Below are 24,415 nucleotides of genomic sequence, written 5' to 3'. Positions count from 1 at the left end.
GTGGTCAGAGGGACCGTTAGCGCAGACGTGTGCAGTCGCGACAGCGCTTCTGACAGTCTCCCCCAGGGGACACTGAAGCTACAAACTTGGCACACCACCACCGAGTGTGGAGTGAATGTACATTTCTCTCATGTAAAGCGCTTTGTCTATGAAAGGCGCTATATAAAAAAAGATCTTCTTCTTCCTTCCGCTCCACAACAGTCTTTCACCATCTTCTCATTTGTCCCTAGTCTGATCCCAACGTCGTGGGTTCGAGACCAGACTCTGAACTGTCCTTGCCACTAAAGCCTTTGGCGTAAAAATTCTCTAAGTAGGAAAAAAAAAAGATTCAGCCTGGTGAGGTGAGAGTACTAGATATCACACCACTGTGGCATAAAAAACAACAGCAATGGAACCAGAACCAAAGCAAAATGAGCAAAATTAAGACAATCACTTGCTCAAAAGTTGTCTCTTTGATCTTTTCTGGCATGAGCTGAAAGTCCAAATAAATGGGCTCCATTTATATAGGACTTTTCCACCTATAGACACTCTAAACACTTTACATCACACACTGGATGCTAGCTGGGTGAAGTGTCTTGCCTAAAGACACAATGACAGAGTGTGCATTCGTGAGCCGGGATTTGAACTTCCAACTTCTTTGTTGTAGGACGCTACTGTCACATACTGTCACAATGTCTTAGTATAAAGCACTATAGACTTAGGCAGCCATTCCCAAAGTCTGGACCACACTTTGGGAACCACTGTACTGAATCAAGTTACGCATACACGAGTTTCTTCTGCTCTTCCTGGGTAAATTGATTGTGGTTTAGCGCCTTAGTTCACGCCCAGCTTTCACCGCAAACACTGAGGCAAGACATTTGAACGGTTAATTAAGTCGTGGTTAAGAAATGTCACCGCTCGGTTGGAGTCTGGATAAGCTTTTACAATCACACAACCTTTATAATTACAGAAAGGGATCTTTACTCATGAGGAACATCTGGACTTGGTTTTGAGGCTCCAAGAATCGTGTCTCCCTTTAAAATCGACCAAACAGATTTTTTTTTATTGAACTCTGGGGATTTACGCATAACCATGGCCGCACTTATACGGTCAAGAAAGCGTGGGATATGGAATCAAATCGGCGTAAATATAAGTGTAAAGCAAACTCTGAGCTGCTGATGCCGTTTTCCGTGTACAGTAACAACATCAAGGCAATTTACGATGCTTTTCCTCAATGCTGCCCCGCTAAATAAAGCCAAATTTAGCAGCAACACGGTTCCACAAATAGCCGACCTCCTGCTGAGTTGGATCATTATCACGGAAGAGCATGTTTTTTCCCTGTTTCTTTTGACACTAATTCAACTGTACAAGCCCCAGGGATAAACTTCTACTGATGAACCAACTCATTACGTAACATTATCGTGGCTATCCTTTGGCATTCACGAAAATATGAGTGAAAAGTGAAGCCATCTCTCGTTTGGCTGCACAGAGGAGCATCAGTGAGCGACAAGCAAAAACAGCAAACCATGTACAATAGGGTTTCCTCTGGAGCAAGGCTGAGAATTAGAGCTTCCATCTGGTGTTGCATGTGTTCATAACTGTCCAAACTCAGCCTTTACGATGTTTAGTTTATGGAGATTTCCGGGAAATATATACTGACACCAGAGCAGCACTTTTTCCCACGCTTATGTAGCACGAAAGGCGACCGAGATGACGCTGTAATCCAAATATGGTCATTTATTTTCTGGGAGACTGTGTACTCGTTTCACAATACAAAACTTTTCTCAAAATGAGGTTTTCTTAAAACCTTTGCTACAACAGCTCCACTTTAGTATCTCCTACAGACTGCAAATTTTCTAGTCTTGGATTCGAAGATTATTTCAGAGGGATTTTGATTTTGAAATATCTAATTCCTAGCCTGATTTATTGAACTTTGAATCACAAGAAACTGTAGGTGAGATTTTAATTCTTACAGATTTGTTCACTTTTAAACTTAGAGATATCGATTTGATACTTTTGCTGTAAGTTACTGACATAAATATGAGAAGAATTTTTTTTCTCCACATTTTCTGTTTTCATATAAAAATAAGTCTGTTTATGCCTAAAAAATGCCCCAAATTCCACATATTTTAGGCGACAATAATAGAATAATGGATGGAGTAATACTTAATGTTCTTGTCCATGATTTGCAAATAAATTTCCGTCATATAAGTCATGAAGTTCATGCATGAGCCTCGTGATCATGATTGATTGATCATTTCATTGTCATTTCATTGTCGTTTTAGTGAATTCATGGTATTCTTATGTACCTTCATTACAGTAGTTAGACGTTTAATAGGTTGCCTTCACGTGACATCATCACATTCTAAATCGTGAACACAACCTATTCAGGGATGAAGTCATCCATGAACCAACATGTGATCATGTTTGTTCCTGAGAAGTCAGGATTTAGTAATACAGGAGTTGCCATAATGGGCTGGTGCAATGTGATTTGACCCGGCAACGGACAATTGGAAGAAAATGGATGGATGGATGAATGTATCATGAAATTATGCATAAATTCATGAAAATCATGCATGAACTCATGTGTACCATTATTATAAAGTGTTACCAGTTTTTTTTCTCATATTCTTCCTCTATTCACCCACAGTGTCTCACCTTAAATAAGACAACCATCAAAACACTCAAAGGCTCAAACAATATATTTTTGTATTTTTCCTCACTGTACATTATGTATCTCCGACTATTACCCACTTCTGCTTCTGTTTGTTCGAGATCATTCAAACAGCTGCAAATTTATTCCACGACAGACTTAGCTCTGGGGTTTAACCTACTTTCCCCGAAATGTTTGTAAGTTTTAGAGACTAATTTAAGCAGCGCTTCTTCCCCACAGCTACGGGGCTAAATACTGTACTGATTTAAACATGTAGTTTTAAACAAGCCTTCAAATACTTCCAGACAAAGAGCGGGGGGAGATGAACAACGAGGTCATGTGGGTCAATAAGTCATGTGGGGTCAGAGTTCACGATCCTGCCGTCGGTCAGAGTTTGAGACGGAGGGGTCTGGTTTAGTTTTGAGTGGAGAAAAGTTTTAGGGAAATATGTCGGATTCTCAAGCGCCTGAAGCAGTTTAGAAGTTGTGGAGGATGTTTTCATTGTCAACCCCGCATTATTTCACCTTTCACCTCTCAACTGGAGTGGCCTTTCACCCAATAGGGATGAGCTGCGACCCAAATAAAAACACTGATTCATAAAAACAAAGCCCTGGAAGAGTGAGGTGTGATTATGGGGCCCAAGTTAATAAGACTTCAAGATTAGTTTTAAATGTCTTTCTGAGATGATATAACGGTGCCGAAAAGCAATAAAACCCTTGCAATTGATGCCAAGATTGAAATAAGGCTTCAGTCTCTGTTCAAAAGTCATGTTGCCGTGGATTGAAGTGGACCGGTGGGTACGATAAGATGTTGTGCTTAAATACAGGATGATTCTTTACTGAATATGATGTTAAATATGATAATACAATGCTGGATTTCCCCACGGATAATAGCCCATAAAAGAAGAAATCCTGATCAAAACAGTCACTTTACAGCATTTTAAAGACTCAGGGCTATTGAAGGAAATGCTCTCTGCGGGACAGGCACTTAGGCCCACGAAATAAAAGGTTCCTCCTTTATTTAATGTATTGGTTCTTGTATTTCAAGACCATTTACATTGTAGATTCTCACTGAAGGCAGACTGAGCACATTTTCTCCAGTTTAGCAGCAACAACGTGAGGAAAAAGATCAATTTAGATGAGTTTTGTAGCTTTCAAATGAGGTGTTGCACTGGCCTATAGGCGCTAGGTAACCTTTTTCATATGGGTAATGCTGATATGAAGATCAGAGAGAAAATGGAACAGGCCACCGTCTTTAAATACTGAGATATGTTCTTACCTGAGCTGAGATGAGTTGATGCGTACCTGTCTGATCTTTACGCGTAAACAGCACAGACGGCATTAGCATATAGCCGCTCCTCTTCTCCTCCTTTTTATCCACTTAGAAAATCGACAAGTTTAATTTTGTGTAGCTATACTTAGATTGTGTAAAGGCCATATCTAAATAGGGAAAACGTGGAAGAGCTTGGTAGCTTCTATCTTCACCTCGTTTGGAGCTATAGAGGAGAAGAGGCTAGGCTATGCTAACACTGTCTGTGCTCTGTTTACATGACTGAGGGCACGTGTAAAGACCAGACAGGTACGCATCAACTCGTCTAAGCTCAGGTAAGAACATATCTCAGTATTTAAAAACGGTGGCCTATTCCTTTAAGGTGGGGGTTAAGAGGTTAAACAAAAAAGTTGAAATAAATCCTTCAAAAAAGCTGTTATGCTTCGATTACTGCTTTGTACAAAAGGCTTCACGATGTCGCCACCAGAAATTGTCTTACTACACAGACAGATAGACCATTTCACAAATTTATGAAGCTCAGTGAGATTTCTTTTGCTTCCTACATAATCCCATGTGTTCATTCATAGTTTAATGTCTTCGATGAGAATCACACAATTGAAATAGTGTTGGACATAAAGAAAAGCTAATACATAAAAAGGGTAGACCCAGAAAAACTGACAAATGCATGTCTACAATCTGACACAGGAAAGCAATAGGTATAACGTTTTTGATTCAATGAATACTTAGGCAAGAATCCTGTAACAAAAAAGCAGAATGAGCAAAATCAGTTCAAGAATAGGCTTAAGCGGCATCTAAATTAGGCACAAAACTAAAACATTTGCTGGATGTTTTTTTTAAATTAGTGTCTATCTGTAGTTAACAATCAATAAAGCTAAATCCGTTCAGGTTTGTTTGCCTTCCTTACATTCTGCTGACTGGGTATTTCTACAAACAAGAGCTGTGCCTCCATCCATTTGCTGTAACATTTTACAACTTTCCAACACCAAACTGGACAGAAAAAACAATTGTCTCTTTCCTCTAACCAGCTCCATTGGACCCATTTTAACTCGTAAGTCTTATCCCATTTACTGTCAGGGGAAAAAAACGGCCCTCTAAAAGTTGCTTCCAAAAGTATCGAGAGTAAATTCGTTAAGACTTTGGCGTATTCCGCGGAGCAGCCTGAAGCGGCACAACCCTAAGTGTCCCATTAAAGATTCATGAAATATATCCAGTTGCATCAATAATGTAGCAGAGCCGTAAACTATCCGCGCTCTGGAGAACAGATCTGGCACTGAGCGTGAAAAAGTTTGTCTAACTTCATTAAAAAAGATATTAATATAAGTCGAGTAAGGTTTGTAGGAACTGATAATAACTAGACATTAATGGAATAAACTTGCTGAGTGCAAACGTAGAACATGTTTGCTCATAATTATATGATAACTGATAAAAGTGATGTAGAAATGTAAAGGTTTCACTGCCACTGCCATCCGTAAAAGCAATTTCTAGTTTAGAGATGCACCGATCCAGATTTTTGGCAATCGATACTGATACTGGGGTTTTGAGTATCTGCCGATATCCGATATTAACCGATATCAAGAGACTTTCTTAAAAGTGTCTTTCTCTGAGTGAAGAAGTGAATGGTGATGGTCCTCTTTTCTCCATTGAGATCAATAAATGCTTTTCTTTTCAAACGAGATGTTACATGTCAATTACATAAACTACTATACAAACACTTGGCAGCAGATTTTATTTCATTATGCCACTTTAGGTGATCCAATCTGTTTCTGTCCCAGCCTTGATAAGTTGCCGCATTTTGCGCAACAATCAAAAATACATTTGCGGAGATTAAAACTTAAAAATGAGGTACCGCATGCCCATATTCACTTAGATTTAGTCGATAAAAGTTTTGTTTTTAAAATGGTGAGAGCCAAAACAGGTAGGCTATCAGTTGCATGGAGGTCCGCCATGTTTGTGGCTTTTCCATTGACTCACAGTATAAAGTGAAAAAAAAAAGCCGTGGAACAACACCAATAGCTGCTGAGTCACTGTGATGTCCAAGTTTTAAAGCTGGCTGGTCAGAAAACCACCCTTGCAACTTCGCTGCCTATGGGTCGGAGCACCAATACACACTAATGGAAGAAGAAGCTAAGAGGCTAACGGGCAAAGCTAACTGAGGTACAGTATTTACAGCCAACTTTGAGTAAAAAAAGATATCTCCATTGTGTAATTGGATGTACGATATCCCTCTCTCCCTTTGTCTTTCCTGTCAGCGCAGTATTTACTCTCACTGACAATTAATAAGTAGAAAACCACAACATGCTGGGACACCTGCAGTGGCGCTTATGGCCTCTAGGGGCATGAGCTACTTAGTACTGTTTTAATGTGAACAATAACTCTAGTATTTTACCTTTCAAAATGTCCATAAGTTTATTATTGGTGCAAAATGCAAATCCCATGATGCTTAGCGATATGACATCACAGTCCTGAACACTATATCGTATTTTTTCCAATATCAGGTTGATCACCCAAAAAGCTGCCAACAACAAATCATTTCAGTCTTTTCGTGCATTATAAGACATCACTGATCCTATTAGTGTTGTGAAATCCTATTACATGTTTGACTCAACTATTCTATGTTTTACTACATCATTGGCCTGTTATTCATCGGCTTATTGCATTTAAAACTGGCCAAAATGATTACGTTCCTATTGGGTTGTGTTTTGCTTTATGCAGCGTCTTGCCCCATATTTGGAGGATGGTGTTAGTTTGACCTGCTGAGTAAGGGCCGTTTAAAAATGTCGCCACGAGCAAAAGCAAAACAAAAGGCGCGTAGCAGCTAAGAGGCTAGCGCTATCACAAATCAGGTCAGCGCGTCAGGTGTCACCGGGCTTTAAACACGGGGATAAAGTGACTTCCTGTTTGACTCTGTGGGCACACCTCCTTCAGCAAGTGCCCTTTACTAAACAAGTGCTGGAGATAGAATTACACTTTTGTTTGGATTGCGCTTAAGGACAAACTGAGGGTCGGATTTAGACAGCTGCAAAAAGCACATTTATATGATATTAGCATAGATTTGAGGTAAAAAATAAAGCTGGCAGTGGAGCAAGGATTTTTGCACTTAATGGCGCACTGTGTAACATTTTGGAGTGTGGAGGAGTAGGTGAGGAAAAGGAAACAGAGGAAATAGCTTCATAAATATCTATGGCTTTTGCGGCTGAGTACTTTGCATCCCTCATTGTTTGTAGATACAGACGGCATCTCTGGAATCGTCATGGTCATGTTTGGAGACAGTTAACGGGAAAACAATTTGAGAAAAATCTAAACTTTCTCTAATCATTCAAAAACTACTTTAACAAACGCTGAATTATGAATATAGTTTTCTACTAAATAAAGATACAAATGCATGGAGAGGAGCAAAGTGGTTCAACTGCCCATAAATACATAAATAACAGAGAATGCTAACTTGATGCTACATGTTAGCATTGTGCTAATACGTTTGTTAAGTGGTGACGTCACAGCTCTACTTCCGGGTTTGCAGATGTGCGAGAAACTACAAAAAACTCTTTAATACCACAATCAATATTTCTGAAACTCAACAGAAAGTTACTGAACATACTTATTTATCAGGCCCAGTAGCCAAAAATGCTGTACCTACAGCTCTAAAAGTAATATTTGCCAAAATCGGTACTTCCGGTTTAGCGGGGGGGGAAAATGCTAACAGCTAAGCTAATCCCGGAAGTAGCGACTTTAGTAAATAATACTTTATAGCAGTAGGTGCGGCATTTTTGGCTGATGAGTCACATATTTGCCGGTTTGCTAGGACCCGGAAGTGGAAGTCGTGACGTCACACTTGACAAACGTATTCTAGTTAGCACTAGCTACCACTGCCCTTTTTTCGCTTCTACTGAACAATCTGCTGAGAAAATATCCAAAAGGGCCCGATTTAAACTTTACCTTATTTGTATGTGACAAATAACTTTATATTTCACCAGAAAATGGCTAAAAAGAGTGCAAAATTGTGTCTCCCAAAAGCTTCTGTTTTCCCCTCGGCGAGGCCACGCCCCCTTCGAAGACGCGATGCCGTCTGTATCTATCCAGGGCCAGCCAGGAGTTGAACCCGGGACCTTTCTCCTGTGAGACAAGAGAGCTTACCAATACCAGCGAATGAAATGTTCAATCAACCAACTTCTGCCATTCTAGAGACTTTCTGCAGACTCAAATAACAGTAAGTTCTTTAATACAGATCGAAGTCTGTGTGGAAACTGGTTTTGTTGAATGATTTATGCACAGATTGAAAACTTCTCGTTCGTGTCTGAGTGTTTGGTTTGGTCCACAGAGAGTCAGACACGGAGCCTCCAGCTAACGCTAAAATATTCAGTTTCCCACCAGGAAAAAAACACAATGTGCCACAACATGAAGTGGAGCGACAGGGCACAAGCCACAAAAACCCTTCAGAATCCCCGATGGTAAACTTTACAGACAAACATTATTAACATGTTGAGAAGTGAAAGGTTGGTCTGTAACTTTTTAATGCATGGATCGTTGCACATCTATGTAATTGTTTTGGCCGTGATTTACAGATTAGAGTGTATACGAACAAGGAGATGTTGGTATTTAGACAGAAATATCTGCCTAAGTGTTATTGTAATGATCCATCTATGTTTAGATTGGTGCTCCTGTTTCAGTCTATAAGCACATAGACCATCTGTAATATTGATGCCTCCCTAAAGGGTTCTTAGTATTGTATATTACTTTGTCAGTGTGACATTTAAAGTCACACTGCACAACATTTTGCATTATACTTTTGTCAGTAATACAAAACACTCTTTATAACCAGCTCAACACAGAACATGATATTCTTGCAGTGGGTAATTAAAGAATGGATTTGGACGACGACCTAACACATTTAAATCTCAAATCTGGCTGCCTTTAGACAAGATCTCCATGGAGACGAGCTCAGGAGAGGTGAGCCGCTCACAGCAAACACACAGCTTTGTTTTTTCATTTTTTTAGGCATTTTTCAACAATACAAATATCTGAAATAAACTATGATTTTACATGGTGTTGCCTATATTCACCATTCAAACAAATGGGCTAATGCCAGAAGTGGTCATAGTACTTCATTACATTAGTTGAGTATTACAGGTCAAGAGTTGCTCAGCCAAATCTATACTCAAGTGATAGTAGAAAGTACTTAAAGGGACTATACTGAGTTTAAAAATGTTAAAAAAGTATTTTTCTCCCCCTACATGTTCCAGCCATGTCCAATGTGTAGAATGAGCCCAGACCTGTTCACCACAACTGCCTCTAAAATCCTACTTCAGGTCCGAAGTGCCATCATGCACAAGCTTAATATAGAGACTGCAGTAACACGCATAAGACCTGAGGTGGCAGTAGTGAGCATAAAATGACCAACTTGCATCTAGTACCTTTAAGTATTCAAAGTAAAATGTGCACTTTTCAGCTTCAAAAACATGAAAATTGAGCAAAATGTACGGCAACAAGAAAGCGACAAACCTTCTTCCATGTTTTAAGTCAGTAGTATTTGACTGCACATCAGCACAGCGCCGCCTACTGTTCTGGAGTGTGCATTACTAGGCTTCGAAAATGAACAACAAACATGATCAAGTTTGCTTTTTACCTTGGAGCCTTTAAAGGAATGTAGTGGAGTAGATGGTACTATATTTTATCTTTCAAATGTAAGTTCTTAAGATACATAGTACAGATGTATTCAAGTTTACTTCATAACTGACCACCTTTGGTTAAGGCATCCACAAAACGGCAGCTTCAGCAAAGTCACAGTAGAATATTTCCTCTTTCCTCACATACAGTATTTGCAAAGATGCTTTAGGGCAAGTTCATATTTTTTGTTTTACCCAACATTCTTCTTTAGGTATGAATGAGAAAGTCTTCAGCCAATCACAAAGCTCCTGCCAACACATTTACCTCCACATTTACCTCCTTGTGCGCTGTCAGTGAGCATTACTTTATTGCCAGTGCCCCAAATAAATCACAACTAATACAAAACAAAGCACATTCTTCCAAACCAGTATCTTCCTCAGCCTTAGCCCTAAGCCAAATGTTCAGGGTCAAACATGTTGTAAAATCCCACTGGGCCCCTCCACTCCCACGCTTTATTTCCAAACCAATTAATCACCTGTGATTAGCTGCGAACACGACCGGGCAATGGGTTTAGATTTTAAATGGTGCGAGGGTTTAACGTGCGGTGGGAGCTGACACTGCGGAGGAGGAGGTTATGCTATTTTTAATGTTATTTATATACAGTAGGAGTCTAAGGAAAAGCATGGCAATTGGTGCAAACATGTGAGTCTACACGGGGTATTTCAAATAGGGTTAATATGTTTTTACCTGTGCCACACCTTGATAAATAGAATGATAAATGAAAATGACTTGGAGATCATTTCATGTATGCGTTGGAATGCTTTAAAGTTGGGCTTTTCTTTCCTCTATGATGAGATCCAGTTTAGTTCTAAATTGATCTTTATTGGCTTGGTGGTACTTGGTGGTATCATCATGAAAGGGGAGTGTGGACAGAGCAAAACTTGAACACTGGAAAAAAAATGGCAGCCTTAAACAAGATAAATGGTTTAAAAGGTGCTTGAAATGAGAGAATTTATATGTTCATTTTCAGTAGGTTTGGGCTATCCTGAAATAAGATTCCCAATGGAACAAGAAAACAAAATAACTTGGGACATTTAAAGAATCCCATGCATCGAATTATATGCATCAGTTATTTGCATTTGAGTCAATTTCAAACATGTCTTATTCATATTAAAGCAGCACTAAGTAACTTGTTCACCATAATAAATCCTTTTCGTAGTCCCTCTTAATGGGATTATTGGGGGGTCTTTCATCTCCCTCTGGTGTGAAAACCACATTGCAACTTTCCTGCCACCGGGTCGGAGTCATCAATGCACACTAATGGAATAACATAGAAGAAGCTAACAGGCTAACGGGCAAAGCTAACTGCGGGCTAGCGCCACTTGAACAGTATTTACAGCCAAGTTTGAGTGAAAAAATTGATCTCCATTGTTCAATTGGATGTACAATATCCCTCTCTCCCTCTGTCTTTTCTGTCAGTGTAGTATTTACCCTCACAGACAATTAATGAGTAAAAAAACGCAACATGCTACGACACCTGCAGTGGTGCTTATACGAGGCATGAGTTACTTAGTTCTGCTTTAAGAATTGGGATGTTATCAATGTGTTCGGGAAGTTAGCAATGAGTCTGAAACACAATGAAACATTGCATTTACTCGCTTGCTCTGTCATTGTTTGTAAAAGATCAGGTATAGGACCTTTATAAGAAGAAAATAAACTTGAGAACTAACTTGAGAAAAAAAAACATATAGCTAGACCCATTGGCGATCTAATCCAGATGTTCCAAATCTGCTTCAAATCACAATATATTCTTTCAATTCAAGCGATTTTAAGTCATTTTCTTAGTAAAAACAGCTATTGTTTTCAGTGGACCCATGATGATGAGGCTGCAGAAGTGTTCCACCTACATGCCTTCCCTACAAAGCTATCAGGGCAGACATGCAAATCCCCAAAATCTGAAAAGCGTACAGGATCCGAAATACCTACCATCACAGTGGTATCTCGGACGCTTCAGGATCAATTGGTTGGAAGGTTTTCCCTGCTGATGGAGCCTCTCACCAGAAAACCTACAAAACAATTGATCCTGGAGGGTTGTTGAGACCACCGTGATGGAAAGTCAAGGCTACTGGGTACTACAAGGCCAAATACACTATTTTCTCGCATAAAAAGTTGCACATTTAGCATACGAAAGTTCAAAGATACTGCAACAGGACTGGCTGTGGACCTGTCAATCAAAACTCCCTAATTGGCAATATGGTGCAAATATATATTATGTGTGGGCCGCTGTATTCAACTGTCTAGACACTATTTAAAACCCGCCTACGTACGACTTCTAAAGTGCTTCTATCTTTTATCAACCTGCACTCATTTCATCAGCAGCCATTTTGTGTTTCTCTTTGATCTGCGCTGTCATCTCCTTCACTTCACTCTCTCTTCTTTCTTTCGTTCTTTCTGTCTCTCTGGGTTTTGCCAAGAACCGCGGTCTCTCCATTTGAACTGGTCCCGACAGACTTTAGGAAACAGGTCCCGTAGACTTTAATACAGAGAGGAGTCCGGGAAACAGGGGACGCTCCGAGAAGAATTCCCTAAGACATCCCAGACGCTTCCAGCAAATTCCTGACCTTTGCACGCACAATGGTTTGATTAAGACTCCGACGTGTGCTGAGCTGGAGGGGTTCACCACTTGTTGGTCAATAGACAGTTTGGAAAAGGCTTAACAAAAGCACAACTGGGCAAACTTAATTGAGAATAGTAATCTTTTGTCCTGATCGGATTGCTTGCTAGTTTGATGACTGGTTCAAAGCTAATCTTACTTGAAAACAGAAAGTAAAGTGCAATTTTCTCACCCCATTGGCAAACAAATGAATCTGAATTGAAGAGAGAATGTGCTGAAAGGAGTCAGAAACAACTCAGGACAATGATGAATTCATGTACCCTTATTATAAAGCATTACCGAGACATTTAAACCGATGAACGGAGCAGAAACCACAAGTCAAAGGTTTTTGCATGACTTGGCAAGAGAGAAATGATCTCATCTTCAGGAAGAAATTACATAAATTAACTTGAATTAAGAGATGAATCTAAAGTTTGAGTAGGTTTGGTCTCGTCTTAGATCAGATAAAACTGTCCCACTCCTGTCCCTGTCTAGATCGAACGGAGGACCTCGACTGAATGGAGGGACCCTGCCTACTGGAAATGGACACCAAGGACTGGACGGTCTGCGATCTTGGCCTTCCCAAGGTTTCTCGTTGGGTTTTTGAGTTTTTCCTTGCCGTGCTGGAGAGTCTATGGACAGGGGCCACCTATTGTCGACGCTTATTTGGACATTATGTTTGCCTGGATGCTTAATTCGCCTGAACTTTACATTGTCTTATTTCCTGCTCTGTTTTATTGCCTTAGTGTTCGGTGCAGCCCTGTGAGGCAACTCCTGTTGTGATATTGGGCTATACAAAACCATTGATTGATTGATAAAACTTCTTATCACCAATGGAAGAAGCACATTTTCTCTTAATTCAGATTATATTGTATGATTTCAAGTGAAAAAGGAAAATGATTAAATGTAAAAGTGAATTTTAAGTGGGATTCATGCTTCTTCCATTGCATTAGCATGTTTATCTTTTCAAACCGGCTCAAACTCAAGATGAAGAACCTGAATTCAAGTCATTTATCTCATGGAAGATGGTCATTTCCAGAGTGTAGCCTCTTTTTCTAAATTGTGGCACAAAATGCACAGAATTCCTTCAGCATGAATTTTAGACAAGCTTCTTAAAAATACAAAAAGAGCCAGCCTTTTGAACAGCTCTTTTAAATCATCCCAAAGATCTGGCCATGAATCACAACACTGCAGTCTGTGAACACCTCACCAGAGCGACTAAACTCGGACTAAACCACCTCTGAGACCACTCTAGACCGGGAAGAAGAGCTGGAACTTTGGAGATGCGAAATCTCTTCAATTTGTCAAACTCACTCAAACCCACTCTCTCTCTCCGTCGCTTTCCAGGTCAGGCCAAAGCCCACAGGAAGCCAAAATGCATTTCCGCACTTTACTACAGCTCCCAGTCCTCCCACTGCCTCTGAGATTGGCTTCTAAAAATGCTCCTACGCACTTTCGCTGCTGCTGGATTTCTGAAAAGATGAGGCGACACGGGTCAGGACTTTTGGAGTGAGGGCAATCTCCAAGAAGATGACATGGGCAGAGCTGGAGATTTTCCCATCTATTTGGCATTTGTGCTGCCGCCCTCAGAGATGATTGGAAAGAGGAGAGGAAAATGGAGGCTATGACCAGATATGAAGAATGAAATGGAGTGGATGAATGAGCAAAAGACTAACAAGTGAGAAAGCATTTTCAAGACACACTGCAGTCGACCCTCTCCTTTGCATCATTTCAACTAACTTCATGTCCGTTTTCTCTACATCCATAAATCTCTTCTTTAGTCTGTTTCCAGGCAACTCTAGCCTCAGCATCCTTTACATGCTCTCTCTCTCTCCAAACCAACTGTCATTACTGATATGAACCAACTATAACCACAAAAACATAGCAAATGCGCAGACCATAAAAAGCCTATTTGTGAATGGGACAGGAGTTGTTTTTGGGCTCTGCTGCTGAGTCCACTGTGAACTGAATACCAAACAGCTGTGACTGCAGCGCGAGGACAGCTCTGCTCCTCCACGTGCCTCCGTGATCCTAGAGGATGGAGTTACACGGGGTTTACACTGGGTTTAAATGGAGCTCAGACAAATGTTTCTGAATGAAGGAGCGTCCCTCCCTCTGTGTGGCAGCTCTGACTGTGGCGCACCTGTTGCGCTCAAACTAAGGGTTTTGTTTTGACGCACAGTACGTACGTACCTTGTGCAGTTTCCACATGGCGCCCAGGGCTTTGACCTCGTGCGTGCCGTGCTTGCCCTCCTCGAGGCACTGATAGCAGACCGGGGTCTTGCACTGGACGCAGTACATGCTCAGGTTCTCCAGCTCGTGTTCTGTGCAAGTGGAGATTTTGCGTGGGCTCGTGCGACGGCTGATGCGACCCTGTGCGGGTGGCACGAGGCGGTGTTTGGCCAGAGGTCCGCGCGGCGGGTGACAGCGCAGGCGGCACGGGTCGCAGTAGAACACGTCGCACTGTTCGCACATGACCGTGGCCTCTGTGGGGGTTTTCTCACAGAGCTGGCACCGCAGCGCTGCCGCTTTGCTCTGTTGGTACCGCTCCACCACCGCCTCCAGGACACGGTTCCGCGGAAAACCGCGCAGTCCGCGCTCGTCCAGCGTCAGGCTGCGGTGGCACTGCGGGCACGTGATGCAGGAGTTCCGCGGCACGGGCGTCAGAGCGCCGGGCGGATGCGGCATCAGGTGCTGCGGGGCCGCAGGCGGAAAAACGCGCACCCCGTTTGGAGACTTCTGACACGGCGTAGTGGGCGCGCTCACGAAGCCCCCGTAGGACCCGTAGCCACTGTCCGCCTCGCTGTAAAGGCTCATCTTGTCCAGGTCCAAATAGTCATAGTCCGAGACCGCGGAGCCCGACGCGCGGCTCTGAGGCGACTCCGCGTCCGGGGTCTGCACGAGGATGTTCCGCGCGCACGCGGAGCATATGTTGTGGGAGCACGGGAGGATGATGGGCTCGCGGTAAAACGAACCACATACCGGACACTTGAGCTCTTCCTCCATCTCCTCCATGGCTCTCTGCGCTGAGGGGGTCCTGGACTGAATGATGATGCCGTGTGGGTCTCCCCGGGCCTGGTCCAGACCGGGCCTGAAGGATCTGTTTGGGTTTGGTTTAGGTCCTGGTTAGGTCCTGGCTTAGTCCCGGTGCAGGAGGTGTGTAGTCCTCGCGCGTCCTGCTGGCTCTGTGAGCGTCTAACCTTCAGCTAAAAGCAGTCTCTCAGAGGCGCGTCTGTGATTGGTCGGAACTGTGAGTAGCGCATGGGGTGAGCAGTGATTGGACGAACCGCGGGTTCCCACAAACCATTGGACACATGAATTAATGAGCTTTAAGCGCAGACACAGCCGCGTCTCAGACAAGAGTCTCAATGAAGAGGATTATCGCAAAACAAAGCGTGTCTGTCCAAAGATGAGACCAACAATTGGACTGAATCTAATCAACAGGTGAATGGACACCAAGCAGAGAAGGTTTCCAACCAAGGTCTATTTACGGTTAAGTATAAGTGGGTAAAGTGCACATAGGTCAGAGCCACTTAGGGCCTGTTGTCTTGAGTCATAACACCTCCCATAAAAAAGCAACACTTTCCACAAATGCCAGTGTTGTATCTTGCTTCATTTGGCTGGGAATTTCAAAGGAATTTTCACATTTTAGTATTTAGAGTATGGCCCACTTTAACAGGTAATTGATTTAATTCTAAAAATCATCTTGGAGACTCAGAGCCAATGAGGCAAATCATATGTCTCGTTTACTGTCAAAAAGAGACATATGTGTAACTTAATTTGGGTCCTCCCCCTCTGTTTGAGAACCACTAGCCTAATTCTTTGCCACCGTCAGACTAGCCTTTAGCCTCCCCTTTTTAGGCCAGTGGACATGTCTTCATCGACCTAAATATCACGTCTACCTTCTGGACTCTGCCCCACTATTTAAGAAGCCTCAAAAGCTAAAGTTAAATGTACAGCATCCTCTGGTCCCTGTAGAAAAGTTCCAAATGTAACAAAATGTTCACTTCTTTTGTAATCATTTTCTTTTTTGCTTTAACGTAATAAAAAAAAAAGCCTAATGTAATCAAATGTGCAGCAATGCACTATTAAAGCATTTGTATTCACTTATTTTATCATTTCTAAAACATCTACAAGTTAAGTTAAGTTAAGTTATACTGCATTAATCTCTGTAGAGAAATTAGTTCTCTGCATTGTTCAGACAATGAATACGTTTAGACTCATATCGACAACATGGAGACAACAGGAGGAGGAGGAAGGAGATGGAGGAGCTGACCAGTGCTGGAGGAAGGTTATATTTATCACACAACTAGATTTATTCCCAAACTACATTCAAACCACCAGCCTCTCGGTTACAGACAACCTGCTCTATACTTCCGTAAAGTCATAGTCGTAGCATCAGGAGGAGCTGCTGTAACAGCCGTGGAGAGGTGGTTGTTGTCAGGTATTCTATTCTGTCCAAACGTGCTCTCTTTTTTTTATCTAAATACTTGAAGAGTGAATGAGGAAGCCATGGCAACAGGAGTCCTGTGATAAATGAACTGACTCAGAGCGGGAGAACCCTCTGATTTCATTTGCATATCCTCCACGGCAGAGACCGATCTGAGGAGCTCTTCACATGAGAGTCTTTGTCTGGTCCAGATAATGCTCCACAGTTTACGAAAGCTCAGCCAGAAAAAAGACTTCACTGATAAACCAGAGGGACATGCAGGTGATGGAAAGGAATCTGATAATGAAGCAATTGTCATCATCTATTCACTAAGATTGACTAAGGGGAGAAAATGTGATATCAAGTTGTAGTATCTGTCCTGGGAGCATAAGGTATTCTAGTATACTCAACACTTCAATATTAAAACATATTTGTAAATAGTATAGGTCATGTTTTATCTTTGTGCTTTACATGTGTGGACTTGGGTTATAGGTATATACATTAAAGTGTGAATGAACATGTGGGATTGTGTAGAAAACAAAAAAGGGTGAAATTGCCCACCCTTTACTGTTGGCATTTTCTCAGTGAGCTTCATAAACATCAGTGAGGCCAAAAACATTTTTGGTGACTGCATTGCCAAGCTCATTGAGAAAATGTCTGAAGTGATAAGCAGGAAAAGTAAAACAAAGAATGCAGAATTTATTTAAACTTTAAATTTTTGTTTTATAACATAATTCCATGTCCATCCATCCATCCATCCATCCATCCATCCATCCATCCATCCATCCATCCATCCATCCATCCATTTTCTTCCACTTGTCCGTTCTGAGTTGTGGGGGCAGCTGTTGGAGCTGCCCAAATCACATTGCACCAGCCCCTATGGCTCCCCCTGCAGGTGGTGGGTCGAAGGACGGCCTCATGGTTCTAACCGGCCTGTTGGTCTCTCATAAGGAGCTTCTGAACCGCTCTTTGTCTGTTTGCCATGGGAGACCCTACAAGGGGCATGAAGCCCCCGACAACAGAGCTCCAGGATCACTCGGGTGCTCAAACCCCTCCACCACGTTAAGGTGGCGGTTCCAGGAGGGGATATAGTCTTGAAATGAAAGAAAAACCAATACATAAAAAGCTTTTCCAAACCTTTGACCTGTTCTGTATGTACACTCAAATCACTCATATCTTAAAACAAACACCTACCGTCAAAAACAAAACACTTGCTCAAATACAGCAGCATCAATGGGATGAGATTTCCCAAAGGTCAAATTATTTTCTAGTGCCTCTGTTTTACAACTTCTTAATTAGATTTTCCCCTTTTCACAACAAAAGGCCTGGTCTATACTGAAGCGTAACCTCAGTGTCTCACTTGTGCTGCGTAAATAGACTTCATCAATCTCTGTCCGCTTTGCCAGAAAGATTTCCCTCTGCATTTGAACACACCCTGGTTCAGCAGAGTGAGCGCCATGGAATATCACTGTATCAAGCAAAAGTGTGGCATATGCTTTTGGGCACCTCAGCACAGAATGTTTTATAATCTAAATGATTGTTTATGGAAAAGACACTTGATGAGTAAGGTATAGTAGAAGAAGAAACAACCAAGGTAAACAGGATTATGCACAGCGACGTCAATTCCGCCTAAAGCGTCCCTCCTATTCTCTCGACACAAGCCACGAATGTTTCCCCGGGATTCGCTCAAACTTCGTATTGACTCAGACCAAATGTTGTGAGTTATTTCCTCCTCTGCCTCCTCCGGTCCTGATGACAGCTCTGCCAGGATGCAGTTTCCTTTGGCGGCCATGTTTGTTCTCACAGCTCCACACAATCCGCCCAAATCCCAATGTTTGGTTTGACTTTTGAGGAGGCAACTGCTTCCTGCTGCGTCGACACACACAGATGGGGGATTTGAGGGAAAATCTTGGGTAAATGTCTGCTCCGAAGGCAATAAAGGCTAAATATGAATTGGATTGTCTAAAAATACAAGTCTTTGCTCATCGATTTGACTTTTGGAGCCAAACTATTGCACAAATTCACCCGTGCTGACTGAGAGAAAGCCATTTATTCCCTTGATTAGACGAATGCAATGCCCTTTATACAGATTTGATTCAGAAATGTATCAACCAACTCCAGCTGGTTCAAGCTCCAGCTACAGGGCGTATCCTCACATATTAATAAAAGAGATCTGTTTGCGAAACTGTTACGAAGCAGCTTGTTCCATGTGTAAAGATTACCCTGAGAGTCTAATTGCATTTTGATATGATCTGCTAATGCAACTCATGCCTCATGGGTCGGTTTAGAATGAAATGGATTGTTCCATTGAGATCTGCAGTCATTACATTTTACAGGCTCTGAGAGGGAGAAGACACTTACTATTTATCAATGCACCAGGGCTTTCCAGTACATCACAGACTCCCAGCGGCCGAGAGCAGCCGAGGTGAACCGGGTTTACCTTAGATGACTGTCTGTGTGAGGAGGGGCAGAGGAAGCCATTCTGTTAATCGCATCCGAACAATAGTTGCTTGTAAATTGTATTCAGTTTATTGTGTTAAACAGAAAGGCCAAATGAAGGTGTTTTGTTTCCTTTATGAATGGTTTCTTCCACTTGTCGTCAATGGCACTAGAGCACTTTCAAGACCAATAAAGAAGCTCCCAGACTTGGAAAGATCACAATCTATTGCACTTTATATACTTTTAAATGCTGGTTTAAGTTTAAAGATAGTTTGAAACTGTGAGGATTCAAATGAAGGCCCACTGAGTGAACACACCTGGGGAAAAATACAATTGGAAATCTGTTTTTTACATACAAATGACTTGGACTTGGAGCGGAGGACTTGATTCTGACTCAAACTGGACAGTAGTGGGAGGTGGTCCACTTGGTCAGTTTACATCCGTCACTGGTCTGGATCGAGTTCACGGGATGGAGTCACAGCATTTGCCAATAGGGGGCAGTGTGTCAGAGTTGAATGTGTTGGATAGGAATCAACCTTTATAAAAAGTCAATATAAAAGTAGAAGAATAACATTTTTGGGCAGCAATATTGACAGCCCACACCATCCATATACATCCAGTTTCATCCACTTTATTTGGGGTAATAGTCTGAGCAGAGATGCCCAGACTTCCTTGTCTACGTTCACTTCCTCCAGCTGTTCTGGTGGGATCTCGAGACGACACCAGGCTAGTTCAGAGACTATGAGCCAGATCTTGTGGAGGTGACTGCACTGATGGCACCGCTGACATTCATTTCCTCGTTTACATTTCGCTGCCTTGCGTTCTTTCTTAAGCCTTCGGATCTCACAGGTCAAACTAAAAAACGTTATTTATCCCATCGTGAGCTAAACAATATTTAGTCAACAAAACAAATGCACACCCCCCACTCCCCCACAACCCCTCAACCGGCCACGGAGTCAATTTGGTTGGGGAAAAATGTGTGTCTCCACCCACTTAAATGTACTAAGTCTGGAGTGGCAAGATGCAAAATGTCACGCTTTCGTCTGCGTTTTGAGACACAAGATCGGGCCATAGTCCCACTAGCGTGTCCTGGGTTTCCCAGGGGCCTCCTCCAAATAGGACATGCCTGGAGCACCTCCTGAGGGAGGCGACCAGGAGGCATCTGAAATAGATGCCCGAGCCACCTCAGCTGGCTCTTTTTGAAGAGAAGGATCAGGGACTCTACTCCGAGCTCCTCCCGGGTAACTGAGCTCCTCACCCTATGGCGAAGGGTGCTCACAGCCACACTCATGATCTTTCGGTCATTACCCAAATCTCATGACCAAAAGGGGAAGGTAGGAACGTAGATCTGCTGGCAAATTGCTTTGTCCCCCGACTCAGCTCCCTCTTCACCACAACTGTCCGATACACTCCTCCACTTAAGGCAAGGACTCTCCACCGATCTGAAGAGGGGAAGCCACTTTTGTTCCCATCGCCTTAAAAAGTGACAATGCTAGACTAAGACACATTTAATCTGTACTGTGTAATTTTACTTGCAAGCTCCTGTTCTTGGTTTGGTTCAGAATTTATGACATGCACCACAATTGACCAAGCGTTGCAGATTTTCACAGGAATTGCATCGGGATTTTGCTTAAAGTGGACCAAATATAAACATTACCCAAGTTCTTGAATGCGATTTAGACTAAAAAACTGAAAAATGACTTAACCACAACTCTGCAACGTGACCTTTCCAAGCTTTCGAATCCTGAGTGTGTGTCTCCTTACCTTCTCCTTCACGTATGCTGATTTCGCCACCTGCTTCATAACTTCAGTGACTTCAGCTTGACCTCAGAGGTGACAGAAGACCTGAGTCACCTTCGAACTCTCTCCGGCTGAACTCATTCAGATTCACCCCACGTCCGCCCTTCTTTGAGACGTTACATGCTCGGCTATTCTGCTGCCGTTTTTGCTGGTGGTAAATGGGACCCAGGGGACGAGCGCGAGGCCGAGGCTTTCGCCGACTTCATGAATAAACCCCAACATTAATGTGAGTAAACAGTTTTCTGCTTTAACGATGGTCTTTGCACTTCAATTGTGTGGAGATGGGAAGAAGCCATGTGATGTTTTGCACATAGTGACCTCACTGAATGTATTGTATTTCTAATGTGAATTCTAAAAGATGGGGGGATAGGGATAGAGGGCTGAAAACTATCTCTAGCTTCTATATCATCCGCAAACTCCGCGCTCTATGTGTTTCCCCACACCTCCTGCTCCTCCTGTACAATAGCATCATCCAACCCATCCTGCTCTACTGTTCCCCCTGCTTCTTCAACATGCTCACCATCAAAAACAAGAAAAAAATCACCAAGGTCACACAAACAGTCTCCAAAATTATTAATCTCCCCATCACAGACCCCTCTGTCATCAATAAGAAAGCAGTCACACGCCTCGCACGTACTATAGCCATGGACTCCGATCACCCTCTCCACACTCACTTCGTCCTGCTGCCATCAGGCCGTAGGTATAGGACTCCGCGGTGGGAGCGGGTACGCTTCAGGAAAAGTTTTATCCCCTCCGCCATAGCCGCATTGAACGACCTGTAATTCCCGCCCCCCCCCCCCCCCCCCCCCCGCATATTCTCTTTTGCGTAGTGTGCTGTTACTGTCTTTTGATTGTCTTCTGTGTCTTTTGTGTGTGTCTCTGTGACGGCTGTGAAAACAAATTTCCCCTTGTGGGACAATAAAGGTCTATCTATCTATCTATCTATCTATCTATCTATCTATCTATCTATCTATCTATCTATCTATCTATCTATCTATCTATCTATCTATCTATCTATCTATCTATCTATCTATCTATCTATCTATCTATCTATCTATCTATCTATCTATCTATCTATCTATCTATCTATCTATCTATCTATCTTCAGTTGGATAAGCTGCAGGGCTCCAGAAAGTGCTTTACTTTACTCAACAATAATGACAGTAATATAATTAGGATGGTCCCTAAAAGTGTAATTACATGGTAATAAACCAAACACTCATGTAATTCATTTCATTGTATGACTTAAATGACTAATACCGAGCATAGTTCTGACCTAGCCTGTTCAGCCAGAATTCATGCTTTCCTATTTTTTTTTTTTACAAAGATAGGAGGAAAATCTGAATGATCTACGTCTAAAATGATAGTCTGTAAGTTTGCATACTGAGGAAAGCCCTTCTTATTTTGCAAAATGAGGAGAGCAGGAACAGAATTTTCAAAAGTGCTCAAGGAAAAAGGACTACTGGACTTGCTGGAGTTGCTGAGATCCAGGGAGGAGGGACTTTACAAAAAATATATATATATATATACTGTATTGGATATTCTATCACTTACTTTACATCAAAATGCAAGACTATAAAATGTGTAATACATTTAGACTTACAGACCATCACTTTAAAGGGACTATACAGAGTTTAAAAATGTTAAAACTAAGTATTTTCCTCCCCCTACATGAGAGGTAGGCGAGCTTGCGTCATGGAGGGCCGATTTTTATCATTGCCAAAACACCAAGAGCCGAACCTCACCATTTATGCTAAAGTAAAGAAAATGTTTTTCTGCAAATGGCAATGTTCAAGCTTCGAGACCCATAACCCCAGGATGACAAGCCGTGACCCAAATAAAAGTGTCTTAATTTGTCCATAATTAAAAAAATATATCTTTTTTTTTTTTTTTAAACAGCCCAATAACATTAATTAGAAAATAGGTTTGCAATCCACTTTCTGGTCCCAACCCACAAGTTGAGAATCATTGTTTTACATTACGTGTGTTTGACCAAGTGGTTTGCTCTGCGAGGATATTTTAAAAATACTGACACTATTTAGAGTACTTTAAGGTATTTGATCTCATATTTGCATATAATATTTCTCAAAGTCGTCTTTGGGGCCAGAGGTTCTATGTGGAGGGCCGGATTTGGCCCCCGGGGCTGACGTTGCCTACACCTGCCATACATGTTCCAGCCATGTCCTAGTGTGTAGAATGAGCCCAGACCTGTTCACCACAACTGCCTCTAAAATCCTGCACTGTCACTCAAAAAGGTGTTACTTTGGGTCTGAAGTACCGTCATGCACGAGCTTAATATAGAAGCTGCAGTTACGCATAAGACCTGAGGTGGCAGTAGTGAGCATAAAATGACCAACTACTGTCTTTAAGGACAAAAGGAGTCATTAGCAACTCGCTTCAGATTTTAGGAGCGTTTAACATGAATGTGCAATGGCTGTTTCAAGCAATGCACGTTGACAACAAGAAGATAATCCTCTTAGACAAGATGAAGCACCAACATCTATGCTCTGATTGGATTGATATAAAAACCTTTTGAGATTTCATTGGCTGTTTGCAAAGTTCCAGACGGTTCCGTTGTTGAACAGATAGAAAAAGCAGGAGTGGACGGCTGCAAACCCTGACCCAGTATACTGTCAGATCTGAAGTTATTTCATCCCTCTGTCGGTGTGTCCTGTTTTCTGTTCGGCCTGTGCTCCGTGTGCTCTGGGAATGAGTCGTCATTGAAAATTTCGAGCATGACACTGCGATGAGCCAACCTGCTCTATATTTCATCCACCAATACCCTCTCACTGAAGGGAGTCTAAAACGGATGTAGGACATGCTCCAGCGCTTGGTGTGAGTGAGAAACCTGCTTTGAGATAAACGTGATCAGTGGAAGCCCAGCACGTGCCTCTCTCTCCTCTCTCTCTGCAGGGAGTCTCGTGCAGTTAATAGGCTAATGATTTTTTTTTTATTCTCAGAGCTTTTGGGATTTGAAAATAAAGCCTTTTCTCTCAAATGAGGATCAGGGTGAAGCTGCAACACATTGATCCACTGCCAAGACAACAATGATATATATATTTGTTGTTGTTTTAAGGGGAGACACTACAGGCAAAACTTAATTTTTTCAGTTTTCAGGTTTTGGGCCAAATTGGTCTCTGAACATATAAGCTTTCACCCGGAAACAGAAAATATGCCTAATCTTCACAAGAACATGTTTAAATATTGCGCTAATTCAATGTTCCCCCATAGACTTGTATGGGAGAATGCAATTTCAAGGGCCTTTTTCTCAAAATACATTTTTCCGTCATTGTGGCGACACTATGTCCACGTCAGTCGGACCTAAAGACTTCACATTTTCCAGCTTTGGACTGAACAATATTTGAAAGATTTTTTCAGAGGGATTTTGTATTATTTAATCCCTAGCCCCATTTATTGAGTTTTGAATGTCAAAAAATAAGGTGAAAATTTAATTTTTACACATTTTTCCACTAAAAAACAGCTTATTTTAAAACTAAACAAGAAATCCAAAATCCCCTCTGAAAAAGTCTTGGTAACTCATTCATCAATAAAATGAAGCCATAAATTTGAA

General features: G+C 42.0%; 1 protein-coding gene across 4 annotated transcripts in view; it reads right to left on the bottom strand.

Moving 5' to 3' along the window:
- trim9 (tripartite motif containing 9) overlaps positions 1–15,366 on the bottom strand; it is a 67,347-nt gene extending 51,981 nt beyond the window's left edge. For all 4 annotated transcript variants that reach the window (XM_079573448.1, XM_079573449.1, XM_079573450.1 and 1 more), the window contains exon 1: positions 14,370–15,366. In XM_079573448.1, the coding sequence (XP_079429574.1) occupies positions 14,370–15,191 (822 nt within the window). In that variant the 5' untranslated portion in view covers positions 15,192–15,366. The remainder of the gene's footprint in view (positions 1–14,369) is intronic.
- Between the last annotated feature and the right edge of the window lie 9,049 nt (positions 15,367–24,415).

The sequence above is a fragment of the Gobius niger genome, assembly GCF_951799975.1.
Source record: "Gobius niger genome assembly, chromosome: 16".
In the NCBI taxonomy this organism is placed as follows: Eukaryota; Metazoa; Chordata; class Actinopteri; order Gobiiformes; family Gobiidae; genus Gobius; species Gobius niger.
Note: the sequence above shows the minus strand (reverse complement) of the source record. Positions and strands in the feature narration are given on the sequence as shown.